Source organism: Choloepus didactylus, chromosome X, assembly GCF_015220235.1.
Source record: "Choloepus didactylus isolate mChoDid1 chromosome X, mChoDid1.pri, whole genome shotgun sequence".
NCBI lineage: Eukaryota > Metazoa > Chordata > Mammalia > Pilosa > Megalonychidae > Choloepus > Choloepus didactylus.
The window spans coordinates 134,363,350-134,384,095 of NC_051334.1; the positions used below are offsets into that span (position 1 = coordinate 134,363,350).

Here is a 20,746-nt window from a genome sequence, read left to right on the forward strand (position 1 = left end):
CATCTCAATAAAATGAATATTAAAAAAATAAGCAGAGAGATACAACTGTTGGAGAAAATGTGGAGAGAGGGAAGTAACTACTGCTGGCAGGAAGTAGAATGGTGCAGTCCATCTGGAGGTCAGTGTGATGGTTCCATAGGAAGCTAAGTATGGGGTTGCCATATATTTTTGCAACCTTGTTGGTATACACTTGGAAGAACTGAGAGCAGGGACATGAGTGGAAATTTGCACACAGATGTTTACGGTGGCAGTATTCATGAGTTGCAATGGATGGAGGTGACCTAAGGGTACATCAACTGATGAATGTGATGGTGAACTGTGTTGTACACATACAATGGAATATTGGGCAGTTACAAGATGGAATTAAGTTCTGTGGTGTGCAACTAGGTGAATGGACCTTGAGGGCAATATGTTGAGTGCAATAAACCAGAAATGAAAAGAAAAACATTATAAAGCTCCAGTAATGCAGACTAACTATAATGTGCAAAATCTGAGATTCAATCTGACTGAGAGTATATGTTATCAGGGGAAAGCTTATGGTACAGTTTCCTAGATTGTAAGCTCTTGCAGCAGTTACATCTATTTCTGAGTTGTAATGGCTGCTTCTAAATTCTGAGATGCTGAACTCCAAAGAAATGAAGCAAATAAAGTTTCAGTGGCTAAGAGATTTCAAATGGGTTTGCAAGGTCATTCTAGAGGCTATTCTTAAGTGTTATATAGATAGCCCTTTTTATTTTTAGTGTATTTGAGTAGCTACAAGTAAATACCTGAAACTGTTGAACTACAACCCAGTAGCCTTTATTCTTGAACATGATAGTGTAACTATTGCTTACACAGTGTGACCATGTGATTGTGAAAACCTTGTGAGTCACCCTCTCCTTACCCAGTGTATGGGAAGATGAAAAGAATTGGGACAAAAATTAAATGGATACCAGGGGGTGATTGGAGGATTGGATATTTTGCATGCTATTTTTACTTTTATTTTTGTTCTTTTCATTAGAATAATGAAAATGTTCAAAAATTGTTGTGGTGATAAATGCACAATTATATGATATTACTGTGAACAACTGATTGTACACTTTGGATAACTTTATGGTATGTGAATATATCTCAATAAAATTTAATAAAAATATAATAAAACAAAACAAAACAAAAAAGTACTGAAAAAATAGAAAACTGCTGGCAGACTAATCCCATTTTCCCACTCTCATTGGAGTTTTAGTAAGTTTTAGACAAAATAGGCATATTTCATCTCATCTAGACTTGTCTTTCCTCAGTAGTGATAGATGCAAGAAATAGAATTCTCAGACTAAGACTTAAGTTTTTGAGCTTAGCGAGAGAGTTGAGGAGGAGAAGGATATAAAATGAAGGGTAAAATGAAAAGAACTTGGGTGGGGAAGTCACAGAAGGAGGACTGGAAAAGTCTGTAGCTTCATAAATGTAGAAGAGTGGGATGAAAGTCACACACACACACACACACACACACACAAAAAACACTGATGCTCAATATTGTGAGTATATTCCTCTTCCTTCCTCCATCCCCCGTTCTTTCCCCACATGCATTTCAGACTAAATCTGTCTCTCTAATCCTTGCTGTCATTCAGTTTAAAGCTCAGATCAAATTTTGAATGACAGCAAAATGACTGCATTGCATCATTTTTATATAAAGAGCAATTTTTAGAATTTGCCAGACTGAAAGCAGATTGAAATACCGAATTGAATTCCTTTGCTGTGTTTCCCATTAGTGTTAACTTCTTGTAACTGTTTCAATTGATGTGTATCCATGAATATAAACTACATTATGCTGACAGAATATGGTAAAAATAGTTTCAAATTAAAAAAAATGCAAACACTTGCCAGAGACTGGCTTAGTTTTTAATTATCTCCAGAAAAGGGGATTGCAAAGCAAGTTAATATTTTAAAGAGAAATGCTTAAATCACTGATTTAAGTTCTTCTGAAACCACTTTAACAACCTCAATTTCCTGGTAAATAAATACTTAAAGCATTGTACAACTTCAAGGAGTTTCAGATATTATCTATTCCAATCCCCTCATTTTATAGATGAAATTGAGAGCACTTTTAGTGGCAGATCTGGGAGCAGCACGCATGTCTTGACTTCCAGTTCATTGGGTATTTCCACTCTTCCATGCTGTCCATTTAGAGTCTAAATACAATTTTTATTAAAGGAAGTTCATGATTGCCAACAATTCATTTGTTGTTTTGTTTGTTTTTCCATATTATGCTACTTGAAGATAATCTAGCTATATTTCTTGTTAAATGTATGTGATTTAGATTTTTTATTAAATCAGAATTACCTTCTTCCAAATATTCTTAATTACAGAAGTTTTGTCTGTAGATGCATTTTGAAGCTTTGCTATTTCTCATAGCAAGAATTTAGCAAACATTAGTAAAGTGTTTTTTTTTATATTTGCTATCCTGGTATTTTTTTTTCTTTTTTGCATTTCATTATTTACTTAGATGTTTAAGCTCTCACACTAGGTTTTTTTTTTTTTTTATGTGTTCAGTGAGTATCCATTCAGGAGCCACATAAGCATTTATTTTTATTTTTTCAAAGTGAAGTAGCACCCCTACCCCCCATTATATGTTCCAGTTTGCTAATGCTGCAGTTATACTAAATATCAGGAATGGATTGGCTTTTATAAAAGGGGGTTTATTTGCCTACAAATTTACAGTTCTACAGCATAAAAGTGTCCAAACTAAGGCATCATCAAGAAAATACCTTCACTGAAAAATGGTCAATGGCGTCCGGAGAACCTCGGTCAGCTGGGAAGGCAAGTGGCTGGCATCTGCTTGTCTGGGGTTGTGTTCCAGCTCCTGTGTTTCAAAATGGCATCCTACAAAATGTCTCTGGATTTGTCTCTCTTAGCTTCTCCAGAACAAACTCTGGCTAGCATCTCTTAGCATCTCTAAGCATCAGTGTCAGCAAGCTCTAGGCCTGTGTGACTCTTTTTAAAGGACTCCAGTAAACTAATCAAGACCCGCACTGAATGGGCAGGGCCAAATTTCCATGGAAACATTCAATCAAGAGGTCACACCCTAATTAGAAAGATTAATAAATCTGCCCCCACAAGATTGCATTAAAGAATACAGCTTTTGGGGGGACATAATACATCCAAACCAGCACATTATATAAGTATCATACTTATGGTCAAAAAATCAAATATTACACAAATTTTTAAAGTTGAAAAAAATCACCCATAATTCTACTCCCCAGAGATTAACTGCTATTAAAATATACTTTCAGAGTTTCTGCTATACACAAATATGTACATTTCAAAGGGGCTTTCTGGAGACCCATGGAGATCTCTCAAATTGAGATCTGACAGTGGGAGTTTCCAGTATGGGGGATGGGGAAAAAAGCTTGTAAAGTGTTACAAAATTGCATGCATTCGATTGAACCATATGAAATTATTGATAATTCAGCTATTTTTGACCTCCTCAAACTGCAATTTCATATGATTCAACCTAATGTATGTGAAGCCAGAACTTCTAGGCCCATAGAAACTTTCAAGTCTATTTCATTGTACAGAAGAAGAAAAAGGATCAGGAAGGAAGTGTCCAGCCTAAAGTTACACCTAAGTGGTCAGACCAGAGCTGATTCTTTTTCCACTGAACCACGTGTCTACTTTCCATACCTGCTTCTTTAAAACAATAATCTAGGAGCAATGGGGAATGCTTCAAAGCAGATTTCAACTTGCTATCACGAAAATTTCTCTCAATCAAAAAACCAAAATGGAAGAGCTGCATTGGAAGCAGTGAAGTCCCGATGACTGGAGATATGGCCTGGGCTGGAAAGGGCACTAAGACATGGCTTGAGAGGCAGATAAACCATGGAGCTAATGAGGCTTGACATTCAGGGCCCTGCACATGCACAGGCTCCTTCTTAAGGCCATAGGAGGGGCCCTAGCAACGTAGTAACATGGTGATATATTTTTGTAATATTTGCAAAAGTAAGACATTTTAAAATTCTTTTTCTTAATGAGGGTCCCAGAATTGTAAAAGCTTTGGGCCCCACAAAACTGGATTCATTCCTGTGTGGCAGTTTTGAAAAGCACTGGGCAAGAAGACAAGAGGTCTGGGTTCCAATCATGGCACCATTCTGGCCCAAATGGGCAGAATGGCACTTGTCTTGCTTACCTCACGGGGGTAAAAATCACAGATGGTAAGTGTGTTGAAAAATATAAAATGTGAACAAATACAAATAAGTAATAGTCCTCAGATTTTCTATCTGTGATATAGAATAATCATTGCTGCATCTCGTTGTTGAAGGTGACGCATAAAAAAAGATGTCCCCAGTGCATTGTCCTGTTTCCGTTCCCCTCTGTTATACCCTCCTCCAATCCCCTCCCCCAATACTACAGCCACTGGAGCAGTCATTAGTCATTATCCTTTCCAACATCTACATGCTTGTTCACGAGGCTCCCACTGTCTACAAAGTCTGTGTTTGCCTGGAAAAGTCCTTATCCATAAGGCCTAGCTCTGCCAGCCTCCCTCCTCTCAACCCCATGATAACTTCTCTAAGCACTGTTTCGTGATGACCTAACAGATAGGGACATAGATCTGATATAGTCCCTGGGTCCCTAACATCAGATCATAGACACACGGTTCTTGATGTACATGTGATAGGGATCACTGCGTTTGTCCACTTTGTGGGAGCGGGTGTAGCCCAGGATGAGGCTGCCCACAGTGGCAGCAAATAGAAACATGACAAAGAGAATGTACATGTAGGAATTGTCATCACGGCCAGGTAGGCTGGCCCGCTGCTCCTCAATCTGGTTGTCGAGCCCTGGCCCTGGCCCTGGCCCTGGCTGGCGGAGCAAGTTGTTGTGAAGAGTGGCATTGAGAGCCTTGAGCACGGCGTGTAGGCTCTTATACAAGGTCTCGGTCCCATTTGTGGTCTCCATAGCAACAGGGATTGAGGTGGGGGAAGAATCGGAGGATGCTCAAACAGCAGGAAAATTCTCTGGCTCTCAGTTGGCTTTGGGGGTCTCCCTGTGGGCACTCTAAGGCTCCTCAGCTGCTTAGGCTCTTCAGGATGTCTTTGGGTATATCTGGGGTCTCCGTCTTGATTTCAGGAGCCAGGAAGGCCCAGAGCTGCCTCTCGGCACGGCTCCCAAGGGGCGCCGGATTGTTCTCTTGGACACCGCGCGCTAAGCTCTGGGGGCGCCAGGACGCCGCGCACCTTTGCATCCCTCGGGTACTCTCCGCGCCTCGGGCGCCTAGTACAGCCCCACGCGCTCTCGGCTCTCACACTAGGTTTTTACAAGCTGGTGAACACTAACAAATTATTTGTCCCACAGAACTATAACCACACATTCCCAGAGAGTATAAATATATGGTTGAACTAACATTAATACACATCACCATTTTATCAATTGCATAATAAAATAAATCAAGCATCCAAATATTAAGTTACACAGCTCAAAATGCATATAAAATATGAGATGTCTGATGAATCATTAGCAGAAACCTTTCTTTTTTTGCATGAGAGATTGGGAAGAGAGAGAAAAAAAATCTCACATCAAACAAAAATAATGGTTGGTAGCCAACTTCCAATAGATATGGAAAAAATTACAAGAATTTCAGAAATTTTGATTAAGAATTATTGTAGTTACCCTAACAAAGCATCTCTACTTTTCAAAAAATATTTACTAAATTAAAGAGCATATTGTACATGTTCTGCACAAGATAAAAGCAACATTTTACTAAAATATTTTAATAGCCCCCACTCCTGTTCATTTGTCAGGCTTTCCCAGTTAACTTGCACCCCAAAATGTGCAAACATTAAATTAACTGTAAGGCTTTTTTGTCTGGAGACATTAAAGACGTGCTTCTGTACAATGTGAATTTTCAAAACGGAGGTTTTCTCTAATGTCACAAAATGAGATTTATAGATAAAACATTAAAATCCAACAAAATTCCATGGCTGAGCAAACCTGATGTATACCAGTAAAAATGTGGGAGATGTAAACAAAGCTAACAGGCAAATAACAACATAGGCCCTACTTTTAGTGTTTGAAATGACTGAAGGAATAAACCACATAAAGTCTAGTATGTTCATAGTCCCTGGGATTTTAAATTCTGTATGACACTAAAAATATAATACAAGTATTGTGTTGGGTATTTTGGCACCTAATCTCTCTAATTTTTTTATATATTAATTAGATTCTGGCATGGAAATAGATTTAAAGACTTATAACTCAATACTGCAGGATTTCAGGAAAGGTCAATTGTTACAAAAGATAAGCCCATTTTAAAAGCTGACCAGCAATAATCTTTTGCTAAGTTTCCAAATAGGCTGATTGTAACCCAAACATAGAGTTTGTAATTCTGTCAAACTTGTAGCATAGTAAAACTGCTTTTTAATACTCCTCTGGAAGCTTCATTAGACTTATTCATCAACATGTTGGCTTATGTATGACAAATTAGATCCTTCCTCTCTCAAGTTCCACTTCCAAGGCAATAGCATCAGGCACCACAGTTTCACTTAATGCAACAGTTGTTTACTATTGGAGTCTTGGAAGTACAGACACATTTTAGGATGATACTTCTCCAAATACAAAGGTTTCTTGCCATTATATGCTCCATGCTGCTTTTGTCTTATGAACTGTACTGCATCTCCATATTTCATTCCACCTTCAGTCAATGCTAGGGCAACAAGCACTGGAGCTCTCCCAAGACTTGCAACACAATGAACAGCAATGCAGCAACCAGACTCTTCACAAAACTTAATTTTTCCAAGACTTAACCAATCATCAACAATCTGGTTGGATGGTGGTGCACCAGCATCAAAAGGCCAATCAAGAACATGGATGCCTTCTTTCTCCACAAGAGCAGTGTCAGAAGTTGCTTCACATACTCTTACTATTGTGGTAACTCCATACTTATTAAGTTCTGCTATAAATTTGCTTAAGCTTGCATTGGTTGGATTGTGTGTAATAAAGAATCTCATGTTCTTGTATGTGAATTTCACAGGAGCTGGGCGGTTCATTCGAGCCATTTTAATTTAGTTAAAAACACACAAAAGGTTATGAAAGAATTTTAAATATTGAATACAGAAATGCTGTAAAGAAACTGGTCTACTTCAATATACACCACTTGAAATTCTCAGTGCCTTGAGTATGAAGTTGGGAGTAATGGGAAATGAAATGAACCTACCAACAAGAAGCAGTGATTCTTCAATCCAATAATACTGAGGCAATATAAAGAAGTTCACTGAGGTTTACCCCATCCAGGTCAGAACTCTTGTAAAATGCTCTGCAGATTTCAATACAACACTTTTTTGTCCAGGTTAACCACTTTTATTGGGGTTTCTTGGTGGAGTAGTAATGAGTTTCTACAGTTCACTTGTCTGCATAGAGGCCATGCTGGGCTTGGCAGTAATTTCCACTGCCCTTCAGAAACTCCATTAATGTGTGACCAAGAACACCAAAGAAAGGAATATGTTTACTCATTGAATATTGTGGCCTAATAATACAGCCAGTCCCAAGGAGGTGGCAAAACAGGTAGTGATGGTGGCAGCAGCAGCAGCCACAGGGCAGGGGGCAGTGGTGGTCATCACCAGGCTGCAGCAGAGTAGGAGTTGGCAGTGGCACCAGCTCTACCATGCGGTGATAGCCTGGTAATTTAACATCTCAGGAGAGTTAATAAAGCAGTGTCCCTGCACAGATTTTAAGGAAATGTAACTAAGAAAAATGATTTTTAGAAAAGAGCACTTGAAGCTTTTTTACTTTAGATTGTGAAGTTATTTTATTCCCATTATCTGATTTATGGAACATATTTTTAAATTAAAGTTTTTCAATTAATCATTCTCCAAAACACATTAATGGACTGTGCAATTCAAAATGTCAAAATACATAAACACACATAGAAAATAAGCCTATTTTACATTTATAAAAATGGAAATCTTCCTTGAATATTTAATGAAGGTTTCTTTTTTGGGGGTGAGCATGGGATTACTTACACTCTGATCAATTTATATGCTAGCTATCTCTGTTTTTATTCCAGTGTCTCATGAAGCAGGCATGCAGTGTCATGAAGCAAGCATGTAATGTCCTCATGCTTCTTTTTGACTATTCAACATAGATTATGCCCTTGTTCTTTTTTTCTTGTCAAAGTTTACCTTGTGTTCTAGTTTGCCAATGCTGCAGAATGCAAAACACCAGAGATGGATAGGCTTTTATAAAATGAGGGTTTATTTCACTACACAGTTACAGTCTTAAGGCCACAAAGCGTCCAAGGTAACACATCAGTAATCGGGTACCTTCACTGGAGATGGCCAATGGCGTCCGGAAAACTTCTGTTAGCTGGGAAGGCACATGGCTGGCGTCTGCTCCAAAGTTCTGGTTTCAAAATGGCTTTCTCCCGGGATGTTCCTCTCTAGCAAGCTTGCTCCTCTTAAAAACGTCACTCATAGCTGCACTCCGTTCAGTCTCTCTGAGTCAGCATGTTTTATATGGCTCCACTGATCAAGGCCCACCCTGAATGGGTGGGGTCACACCTCCATGGGAGTATCCCACCAAAGTCACCACCCACAGCTGGGTGGGGCACATTCCAAGCAAATCTAACCAGCACCAAAACGTCTGTCCCACAAGACCACAAAGATAATGGCATTTGGGGGACACAATACATTCAAACTGGCACACCTTGTATGTATTCCATTCTTTAGGACCTGTTAAATTATTTGATTATTCTTTCACATATACTATATTCCATTAATTCTCAGATATACATTTTCTTTTCTTTTCTTTTTTTTTTACATTCTAGCATCTCTGAAATAGGGGTGATCTTAAAAATCTTTGGCATTTTACCACAAACCAGATGAGAGTTGTTTGTTCTTGTCTACATGTTGAAATTTGGTCATAGTTGTTCATATGATCATCACTTCCTTTGTAATTTTATCTTCTTGGTACTACATGCACTGTGTTTAAAATATCACCAATAACATTATACTGTGATTCCTTACTAGGTTAAAAATTACTGTATATGTAGAAAGGGACAGAAACAGAGCAGAGAGAATGAATTTGATATTAGTGATTATGGTAGGCAGAATAATGCCTACTCCTTAAAGATGTCTATTTCCTAATCTCCAGAACCTATGAATAGGTTACCTTACATGGCAAAGTGGAATTAAGGTTGCAGATGGAATTAAGGTTGCTAATCAGATGAATTTAATATAGGGAGATTCTCCTGGATTATCTGGGTGGGCCAAGTATGAGCACAAGGGCTCTTAAAAGTAGGAGAAGGAAGCAGAAGGAGAGTCAGAGGGAGAGGGAGTTGTGACTACTGAAGGGAGAACAAGAGAGGTGGTAGTTTGATAACTTGGCCTGACATTGATGGATTTGAATGAAGCCAGAAGCCAAGGAATGCAGGTTGGCTCTAAGAGCTGGAAAAAACAAAGAATTAGATTGTCCCATAGAGCCTCCAAAAAAAAACACAGCCTGCCAACATATTATCACAATGAGACCCATTTCAGACTCCTGATTTCTATAACTATAAGAATATAGGTTTGGATTGCTTTGAGCCACTAAATAAGTAGTAATTAGTTATAGCAGCAATAAGAAATTAGTCTAGTAATATTAGTGATTAATGGAGAAATTACAGCAATTTCTAGTTTTCTTACAAAAGGAAAAACAGAAGTATTATAGAATTTAAGAACTAAAGATACCTACAGGTAGAAGGACCTGCATTGAACTACCTTACATTCTTACTGATATATGTGCAAAATGATTAGTGTTTCTTATTTCTATAATTATATGCAATCCTGAGGCAAATAGAATAGCTATATAAATCAGTAACAATAGTATCAGGCACTGGCTTTCAGTACCTTAAGCTATGAAATGAACAAAGTGAGGATTTTGGTAGCTATAGATTTTAGTAGCTGTAGCATACCAAATAAGGAATAAAATAGCATGTTAAATCCATTGAGAATCACTTAAATGTGTTCATGCAAAGTAGAACTAGAATTTCTGAGTCACTGATGACACCTTGGCCAGGAAAATGTCTTCTTATATTTAAATGAGGTTTGAACAGGTGGATAATGCCATTTACTGCAAGGTGGAGACACAGGGAAGAAATTTACCTTCCTGCCTGAAACAAACAAAAAATGACCAAAATATATAAGACAATGGTTATCAAGACACTGGACATCAGACAATTATTCAGGGCAGTGGTCCCTGAAAGACAATAAACAAGCAAGGTAACCATGCCTCAGTTTGCTGTGTGAAGGAGTTTCTAGGCCATAGTGCAGGGAAGGGGAAGCCAGACAGAGTCTTGTGGAGTCCCTGTGTTGAGGAACTGAGAGTCTTGGGAAACCTATGTGATTATAGTACACAAGAAAGAGCACCTGAGAGGAGAGAGCTTTCATAGAATGAATGCCAGGAACATGAGAGATTTGAAATCACTTCAGAATATATGAATATTAAAGATACTTTTGAGCACCAAAAGAAACCCAGCCAGTTTAAACCAACCCTTAAGCATGGCTTCTTTTATGCATACAAAGACAGAACTCCAGAATATGGAGAAGAATATTGATTGGATCATGTGTGTAAGGAAACTACCTGAAACAGGGTAAATAATCTTCAGAAAATATGAGAAAGAATAGTGGCCCTCACTCAAGACTAGGAATAGTCCCAACAAGTCATACAAAAATCCTCTTAGTTCATGGAGTATTAGGTGGAGTACTCAGAAGGGTTTTGCTCATTAGTTGAGAATAAATGATGCCAAGCTTCACAAATCACTTCCCACCAAACAATTCTTAAAAGCAAGACCTGGAAGGATCAAACCACTTCCAAGCTCTGGCATCCTATAAAGAATTGCCAGGTATGGAAAGAAACAGGAAAACATGCTCATAAAGAGGCAAAAAAAAAAAAAAAAAAACAAACAAACAAGCAATTTAAATTGACCCAAATATTAGATAGTAGCAGACAAGGATATTAAACCAGTTGTTATGATTTTATTGTATATGTGCAAAAAAGTAAGAAGAAGCATGGACTATATTTTTAAAAGACTAAGTAAAAATGTCTAAGGGATGGAAACTACAATGTACAAGATTAAAAACTCAGTTGTTGGGATTAATGACTAGGCATTGGAGATGAAAAGATTAATGAGCTTGAAGACATATCAATAGGAACTTTCCAAAATGAAACAGTGAGAAAAAAAAATCCAGGTAAAGGAAAGGAGAACAGACCATCAGTGAGCTGTGAGGCAATTTCAAACAGCAAAATATATATATAATTCATGTCCATAGAAGAGAGGAGACAAGGAGGATGACAGAAAATATATTTGAGGAAATACTGGCTGAAAAATTTCCAGATTAAATGAAAACTATAAACCCAGAAATCCAAGAAACTCATTGAAGCCCAAACACAAGAACAAGGCACATCAGAGTCAGATTGCTCAAAACCAGTGGTGAAGAAAAAAATCTTTAAAGCAGCTGGAGAATAATGAACAAATTTGGAGGGCTAACACTGTCTGTTTTCAGCATTCATTATAAACTTATAAAATGTGTGATTTTATCCTCAAGATTGATGTATAGACCAATGGAACAGAGTAGAGAATTCAGAGATCAACCTGCACATGGAAAACTGATTTTTTAAGGACAAAATGTCTGATTTAATATTTCTTGTATTTTTTGAAGAAGATACTCCATTTGTAAGTTCAAATTTGGCTGGCCCTTTTTAGTATTTTTGCTCAATATTTTTAACACTTCCATTTTTTTCTTTTTTGTATAGCCTCTGAGCTTCTTCACTCTTTTTTTCTTCTCTCAAATTCTTGTTTGTTAGCAGCATGTTTATATTGTACCTGCTCATATTCTTTTTGTGCTTTTTGTTTTGATGTTTTCTTTTAATTTTTCATTGAAGTAACAATGGAGTTTACTGTTTTGCTACTTTGCCCTGCTGGAGGCTGGTCAATGCAACATTATTCTTCAGACAAAACCTGATGAATGCTACATTTTTCTGGCAAAGATTGGTCAACTTGTTCTTCTGACAAAGTTCAGTCAAATTTTTAAGTTGCTTTCTAAGTCTTTCCTCTTCAGCGAAATAGAGATATTTCAGATGATCTGGATATCAATCTGTGATTTGGGATTCTTGTGAGGTTTGAGCCTTTTTTGTCTTCCATAGCGATTTCTTGTAATTTTGCTGAATCTTCAGTTTTCTTTGAAATGCAAAGCCTTGCCCCTCATGGACAGTCCAAACATACCTTCTGATGGTTAGGAAGCCACATCTTCTGTTCCATGTTTTTATTCCTGAGCCCAAACTGTGACTCTCTTGTCACTCACCCCAAAATTCCCTGCTTGCCACCTTTTTGCCAGCCTTTTAGGTGCCATAGCAGAAAACCTGCATCCCTCTGGGCAACTGAATTTTGACAAAGGTACAAAGTTAAGTCACTGGAAAAAGGATAGCCTTTCAACAAATATTCCTGGGAAATTGGATATCTAAATGCAAGAAAATGCATTCCATACTCCATATGTGAAAATCAACTAAAAATGGACCAAAAATCCAACTCTATGGCCTAAAATTGTAAAAACTATAAAACTGAAAGGAGGGGCTGACAATCTATGGTCTGCAGACTGGCTGCCTGGTTTTGTAAATAAGTTTATTGTAAAACAGTTCCACCTATTCATTTGCATATTGCCTATCGGTGCTTCCATGCCACAACATCAGAGTCCAGTAATGCAACAGAGACTATTATAGCTCACAAAGCCTAAAATATTTACCATATCACATTTGCATAAGTCATTGGCTGGCCCCTGTTTTAAAGGAAAACATAACAAAGAAAATCTTTGTGAATTTGGGATAGACAATGATTTCTTAAATATTATACCCAAAGCATAATCCATAAAAGAAAAAAAAATGGATAAACTGAACTGCACCAAAATTAAAAGCTTCTGCTCTTCAAAAATACTGCCAAGAGAATGAAAAGAAAAGACAGGCTGAGAGAAAACATTTGCAAAGTCTATTTCTGATATAGGATTTGTATCCATTATATATAAAGAACACAGAAAACACAGTAATAAGACAACAGCACAGAAAAAACCTAGGCAAATGATTTGAAAAGATACATCACCTAAAAAGATATACAGATGTCAATTAAGCACATGAAAAGATGCTCAACATCATTATTCATTAGGGAAATGTATATAAAAAGCACAAGGCAATGTCAGTACATGCATATTAGAATCAAGCTAAATTTTAAATGATTGCCCATACTTAGTGTTGGTGAGGATGTGGAGGAACTGGAATCCTAATAATACCCCGCTGGGAAGAGTGTAAAATGGTGCAGTCACTTTGGAAAACAGTTTGGCAGTTTCTTAAAAAGTTAATGTGAATTTATCATATGATCCAGTAGTCCTACCCCGAGGAATTCACCTAAAAGTAAAGAAACTAGAGTACCATAATTGTGCATGAATATTAATATAAGCATTATTAATAATTTTCAAAGAGTGAAACCAACCCAAAGGTCCACCAGCATGACTGGATAAAAAACTGGTACATCCATACAATAGAATGCTACTCAGTACTGGAAAAAGAATGAGCTATTGATACACAAACAAAATAGATGTATCTTGAGATAATTATGCTGAGTGAAATAAAGCAGCCAAAAACAGAATTCATATTGTATATTTCTAGGTATATAAAAGTCAAGAAAATTCAAACCAACTAGAGTGAAAGAAAGCATATTAATGGTTACCTGGGCAGAAGTGGAGGGTAGTGAGGGATGGGAAGGAACATTCACAAAGGGGCATGAGAAAACTTTTGGAAGTGATGTTAACTATCTTATTGTGATGGTTCCACAGGTGAATACATATATCAAAACTTGTCAAATTGCAAACATTAAATATTTGAAGTTTATGGTATGCTATTAGATCCCAATAAAGCTATAAAATATAAATTTTATATCAGTGAATTTCAACAATCTCACTTAAGATACAGTAAATATCTATTTCATGTAAAGTATTTCTATTTCATGTGAAGTGTTATGGAAAATAGAAATTGAAAATGCATATTTCTTTCTTTCTAGTGGTCTGTTTGATATTGTAATGTTGATGAGGCAATAAAAATTACCATTTATTGAAAGTATTGAGAAGCTGGTAAATGTTACATTATCACATTATATTTTCCATACATTTCAAAATGCCCTTTGAAAGAAGCATTCTTGTGATAAAAAGAAAATTTATATTTATAAAGAAAAAGTGATTTACCTGCAGTATATGTCTAATAAAATGCTGAGCTTAAACTTGATTCTACCTAAAAATTAAAATTTTAAATGCTGGACAGGAGGAAGAAGGTGGATTAGGAGAGGCAGGACAAAAAATGTCTCCATGAAAAATAGTAGATAAAAGACAGAAAGTGCTCCAGAATACCATTTCCAGTGATGCAACAGCTGGTCAAGTTCTGCTAAATCCACAGGGACCATGAACTTGGTGAATCTGAGAGTCTACATTCTGAAACAAGTGAGTGAGTCTGCTGGGGAACTGGCAGCCACACCATGGTCTGGATTAGTTTAAAAACCCAAAAGAGCCTGCAGAGCTGGCAGCAAGAGCCACACAGCCCAGCACAATGGGAAGTCCTTCCTGCAAAACACACACATGCCTCAGTAGCTGGCATGGATGATAGCCTTTTGCACACCCGCTGCTAATTGTCCCAGAGTTAGAATGGTGGAAGTCCACAAAAAAGGGAAAATAACCATGCCCCACAGATACACTTTTTCAGCAGGCTGGGAAGGCCCCTGAGCAATGTAGTGGCCCAACAATTCCTTTGCAGACTGTGCTCACCTGTGACATTGTGCTGTATTCCCACATGGAGGGCCTTGGAAGTGGGACTGCACAGAAGTCCCAGGGACCATACACCAATACTAGGGAATTGTGGGTCTGTGGCAGAGAGAAAATGTTGGGAGACTGAACCAAAAGTTTGGACTACTACAACAGCTATAAGTCTCCAGGAACACCTGGGAGATTTGATTATTAAAGCTGCCATCCTTTCCTAACCACTCAGACACACCCCTAGCATTCAGGGTGAGAAGCAACAACTACACATGGAAATTTGGTGCACAAATAGTACTCCCACAAGATACAGACCTTCACCCACTACAAAGACAAAGTTGGGGAGAACTGGCTTGGAGTGAATTGGTGGCTTGCACATGCCACCAGCTGGTTAGTTAAAGTGTACTCCACCAAGCTGTAGTTCTGACAAATTAGAGATATTTGTTGAAAGAAGCCTACATATCCTAAAAGAACCCTATCAAAATTATCAAATGCCAAGAGGCCAAAAACAATTGTAAAGGATATGAAGAAACCAGAAGATATGGACAACCCAAACCCAAACACCCAAATCAAAAGATCAGAGGAGACACAGTACTTGGAGCAATTAATCAAAGAACTAATGACAAACAACCATATCATGGCACAGGATATAAAGGATATGAAGAAGAACCTAGAAGAGCATAAAGAAGAATTCACAAGTGTAAATAAAAAAAAATGATCTTATGGAAATAAAAGAAACTGTTGACGAAATTAAAAAGATCCCAGATACTCACAGGACTAGATGGGAGGAAGCTGAACAGCAAATCAGCAAGTTTGAAGAGGACAGAAAGGAGAGTGAAAGAACAAAAGAAAGACAGGGGGAAAAAAAAAAAAAAATAGATCTCAGGGATATGATGGACAGTGTAAAATGCACAAATATAAGACTCATTGGTGTCCCAGAAGGGGAAGAGAAGGGTAAATGTCCAGGAAGAGTATTCAAAGCAATTGTGGGGGAAAACTTCCCAAACCTTCTAAGCAACATAAATACACAAATCATAGATGCCCAAAGAACTCCAAACAGAATAAATAAAAATAAACCACACAGAGACAGATTCATTTCTGCCATATTTGATCAAATTGTCAAATGCTGAAGAGAAGGAGCAAATACTGAAAGCAGCAAGAGAGAAGCAATCAACCACTTACAAGGCAAACAGCATAATACTAAGCAGTGACTACTCAGTGGTCACCATGGAGGTGAGAAAGCAGTGGTATGACATATTTAAAATTCCAAAAGAGAAAAATTATGAACCAAGAATTCTTTATCCAGGAAAGCTCTCCTACAAATTTGAGGGAGAGCCTAAATTTATCACAAACAAATGCTGTCAGAATTTGCTAACAAGAGACCTGCCCTATTTGAGATACTAAAGGGAGCCCTACTGACAGAGAAACAAAGAAAGGAGAGAGAGGTATGAAGAAAGGTTCAGAACTGAAAAAGATTCAGTATGGATACATTAAGGGACATTAAAAGGGACAGGGGAAAAATATATCTGGCAAACATAATACAAAGGACATGATGGCTGATCCAAGAAATGCCTTCATAGTAATAACATTGAATGTAAATGGAATAAACTCCCCAATTAGAAGATATAGATTGGCAGAATTGATTAAAAAATATGAACCATCAATATGTTGCACACAAGAGGTTCATCTTACACAGTGACACAAAGAAATTGAAAGTGAAAGGAAAGAAAATATTTCATAGAAGCTACAGCCAAAAGAAAGCAGGAGTAGCAATATTAATCCCACATAAAAGAGACTTTAAAGGCAAGGAGGTTATGAGCAACAAAGCAGGCCACTACAACTAATAAAATGGACAATTCAACAAGAAGAAATAACAATCATAAATGTTTATGCACCCAATCAAGTTGCCCCAAAATACATGAGACAAACATTGGCAAAACTAAAGAAATAGATATTTCCACAATAATTGTGGGAGACTTCAATACATCACTCTCTCCTATAGAAAAATCAACCAGACAGAAGACCAATAAAGAAACTGAAAACCTAAACAATCTGATAAATGAATTTGAATTAACAGATATATATAGAACTTTACATCCCAAATCACCTGGATATACATTCTTCTTTAGGGCTCATGGAACTTTCTCCAGAATAGATCATATGCTGGACTATAAAACAAGCTTACACAAATTTTAAAATACTGAAATTATTCAAAGCACATTCTCTGATCTCAATGAAATATAATTGGAAGTCGGTAACCATCAGAGACTTAGAAAATTCAAAAATACTTGGAGGTTAAAGAACACACGCCTATACAGTTAGTGGGTTAAAGAAGAAAAACAAGGTAAATTGTTAAATATATAGAGACAAATGAAAATGAGAATACAACATATCAAAACCTATGGGGTAAGACAGTGACATAGAGAGGAGTGGAAGACTGTTAGTCCCCCCTGGAACAATTCATAAATGACAAAAAACTAGTAAATAACCTGGAATAACTGCTGGGAGACAAACATGACTGTCCACTCATCAGCCACCAACCTGAACTGGCAGGAATGCCTGAGATTTCAGCATAAAATCTGTAAGCAAAACTGCAGACACATGCTGAGAGCCGAGAGCCCCTCCCTCATGGAAGCCTCACAGTGCTAGAGAACAGCACTCTCTCAGCCCAGCTCCAACTAGGGTTTTAATGTTAACTGCTCAATACAGACAGTGAATCCTCAACAAGCAGACAGAGGCTTTTGGGGACAACTGAACTTGGGAGAGTCAGGGGACATATCTGTCTCAGGATGGGGAGCCCAGAGGATCTGTGGGCAGCCAACTTAGCACCTGGCAGTCGGCCTAGTGGCACGGTCCCTGGGCCTTCAGTACATGTCGCGGTGACCGTTCCGCAAGGCGGAGCATCGAGTGGCACCTATGACTCCTGCCTAAAAGGAATTTGCTTCTTGCTGCTGTTTCTTATATTCTTACTGCCTCTTTTTCCCATTTGGTGTCTTTTGGGCTCTGTGGTGGTGAAATGCTCCCACACCTAGCTACATTAATGAGCCAGCAGCTTACCCTGCATTAGTGTCAGCGTAGTGAAAATGCCTGCTCCTTTCTTAGAAGACGATAGGTCACCCTTTCTGCTCACTCCCACTGGCCACCTGTCAACTAGGCAGTAATCCCCCTTCCCCAGCTTTGAAAGAGTTAGCTAGAAGAAACAAAAAAGTAAAGATTAACAGATTCAAAAACATGAACACAAAAAATAGTTATAGATTGCTTGGTACCAAATAACAGGAACTGTTATGCCTGTGCCAAAAACACTGTGTCTTGCTACGCTCCAGGGAGTCTATCCCTGCTAGCCCATTGACCATTGTGTAAGAATAAATAATGTCTGAAATTTAGCCAAACTATTCTAGTATTGTATGCCTAAATGCTAGTGTGTATGTTGTAGAAAATTATACAAATAAAGCTCTGATGCTCTGCTTGGTCGGAGATTTCATCTTCGTACCCAGACACGACAAGGTGTCTGTCTTCTTTCTTCGCCGACTCCAGACCCCCTATCAGGACCCTGACCGTTGCTGAGGCTGGCCCTCGGCAAGGATCAGGTGCTATCTCTGGCTGACGGGTGAACCTGGGAGCTTTTCTGTCCTTTTCATTATATGTGGAGAAAACCTCAGCCATTTTCAGCCTGCAGCGTTTTGCAGTAAAGACAGCCTCAGCCATTTTAAAATCAAAACACTTTGATCAGCAGAGCCAGAGAAACAAAGGACTTATTGATATGCAGATGACCTCTCTGGAGGGGTCATAGCTTCCCAAGAGGAAAGGGAGGGGCCCAGTTCTACTGCCAGCCTTTCTGGAACCATATCCCAAAGCCTGGGGAGGAGCCACAGGCCACACCCTATTACAGAGGCAGTGACAGGCTGACAGGTGCACCTGCTGGGCAGAAAAGCACAGGTTTATCAATCCTCTAAGAAAAACCATCAGGAAAACCAGATACTGAATACTACCACCTTCTGTGACCTCAGCCTGTTCTCATCTGGAAAAACCTGATTGTGGTGGCCTAGGAAGTCAGATGCCTAGACAACAGAAAACTAAAACCTACACTAAGAAAAATGAAGCTATAGCCCAGTCAAAGGAACAAATGTACACTTCAACTGAGATACAGGAATTTAAACTAATGCTAAATCAATTCAAAAAGTTTAGAGAATATTTCGCAAAAGAGACAGAGGCTGTAAAGAAATCACTGGGCATACATAAGGCAGAAATCAAAAGTTCAAAAAAGCAACAAGTAGAATCTATGGAAATGAAAGGCACAACAGAAGAGATGAAAGACTCAATGGAAACATAAAAGAGCAGATCTCAAGAGGCAGAAGAAAACACTCAAGAACTGGAGAACAAAACACTTGAAAGCCCACACACAAAGGAGCAGATGGAGAAAAGAATGAAAAAATATGAGCAACGTCTCTGGGAACTTAAAGATGAAACAAAGTACAAGAATGTACGTATCAATGGTGTTCCAGAAGGAGAGGAGAAGGGAAAAGGGGCAGAGGCAATAATCTGCCCCTTGAAAATTTCCCATGTCTTATGAAAGACATAAAATTACAGATCCAAGCAGTGCAGCATACTCCAAAAAGAATAGATCTCAATAGGCCTACGCCAAGACACTTAACAATCAGATTATCAAATGTCAAAGACAAAGAGAATCCTGAAAGCAGTAAGAGAAAAGCAATCCATCACATACAAAGGAAGCTTAATAAGACTATGTGCAGATCTCTCAGCAGAAACCATGGAAGCAGGAAGGAAGTGGTGTGATATATTTAAGATACTGAAAGAGAAAAACCACCAACCAAGAATCCTATATCCAGCAAAGCTGTCCTTCAAATATGAGGGAGAGCTCAAAATATTTTCCAACAAACAGACAATGAGAGACTTTGTGAACAAGACACCCACCCTACAGGAAATACTAAAGGGAGCACTACAGAGTGATAGGAGAAGACAGGAGTGCACGGTTTGGAACACAATTTTGGGAGATGGTAGCACAGCAATGTAAGTACACTGAACAAAGATAACTATGAATACAGTTGAGAGAGGAAGGTTGGGAGCATGTGAGACACCAGAAGAAAAGAGGAAAGATAAAGAATGGGACTGTGTAACTCAGTGAAATCTAGAGTGCTAACAATTGTGATAAAATGTACACATGTGTTCTTTTACAAGGGAAAACAAGCAAATGTCAATCTTGCAAAGTGTTAAAAATGGGGAGGCATTGGGGGAGGGATGCAATCAACGTAAACTAGACTGTAAGTAACAGAATCATTCTATTATGCTTTCTTTAATGTAACAAAGGCAATATACCAAGAAAAATGCAAATAAGAGGGGGGGATGGGGAGGCATGTTACACATTGGACATTGGTGGTGTTGTCTGACTCTTTACTCTACTTTGATTTAAGGTTACTTTTCCTTTTGCTACTTCCTAGCTGTCATTTTTTTCCTCTTTCTTTTGCCTCTCTACCTTCTTTGACTCTCCCTCCTGCCCTGTGGAAGAAATGTAGATGCCCTTATATCGATAGTGGTGAAGGTGGTGAACACATAATGATGTGATTATACAGAGAACCATTTACTGTTTACTTAGGATGGAATGTATGGTGTGTGAACAAAACCATCTTAAAAAAAAATTGGTTGATGACAAAACCTCAAGGGCAATATACTGAGTGAAATAAGCCAGACACATAGGGACAAATATTGCAGGATCTCACTGATAAGAACTAATTATAATAGGTAAACTCACAGACATGAAATATAAGGTACCAAGTTATAGGACGAGGCTTAAGAATGGCGAGCAGTTGCTTAGTATGAGCAGAATGTTCAACTAGGATGAACTTACATGTTTGAAAATGAACAGAGGTTTCGGTAGCAAGATGTGAGAGTAACTAACAGTGATGAATGGCGCATGAATGAGGTGGAAAGGGGAAGCTCAGAGT

The 20,746-nt window shown here is 38.2% G+C and overlaps 1 protein-coding gene and 1 pseudogene across 1 annotated transcript; both read right to left on the reverse strand.

The window, feature by feature from the left end:
- Positions 1-4,608: 4,608 nt before the first annotated feature.
- On the reverse strand, positions 4,609-4,926 carry LOC119523812 (potassium voltage-gated channel subfamily E member 3-like). The gene has a single exon (XM_037822610.1). The coding sequence runs from the start codon at positions 4,924-4,926 to the stop codon at positions 4,609-4,611; it is 318 nt and encodes a 105-aa protein (XP_037678538.1).
- Positions 4,927-11,642: 6,716 nt separating this feature from the next.
- LOC119522354 lies at positions 11,643-12,350 on the reverse strand (annotated as a pseudogene).
- Between the last annotated feature and the right edge of the window lie 8,396 nt (positions 12,351-20,746).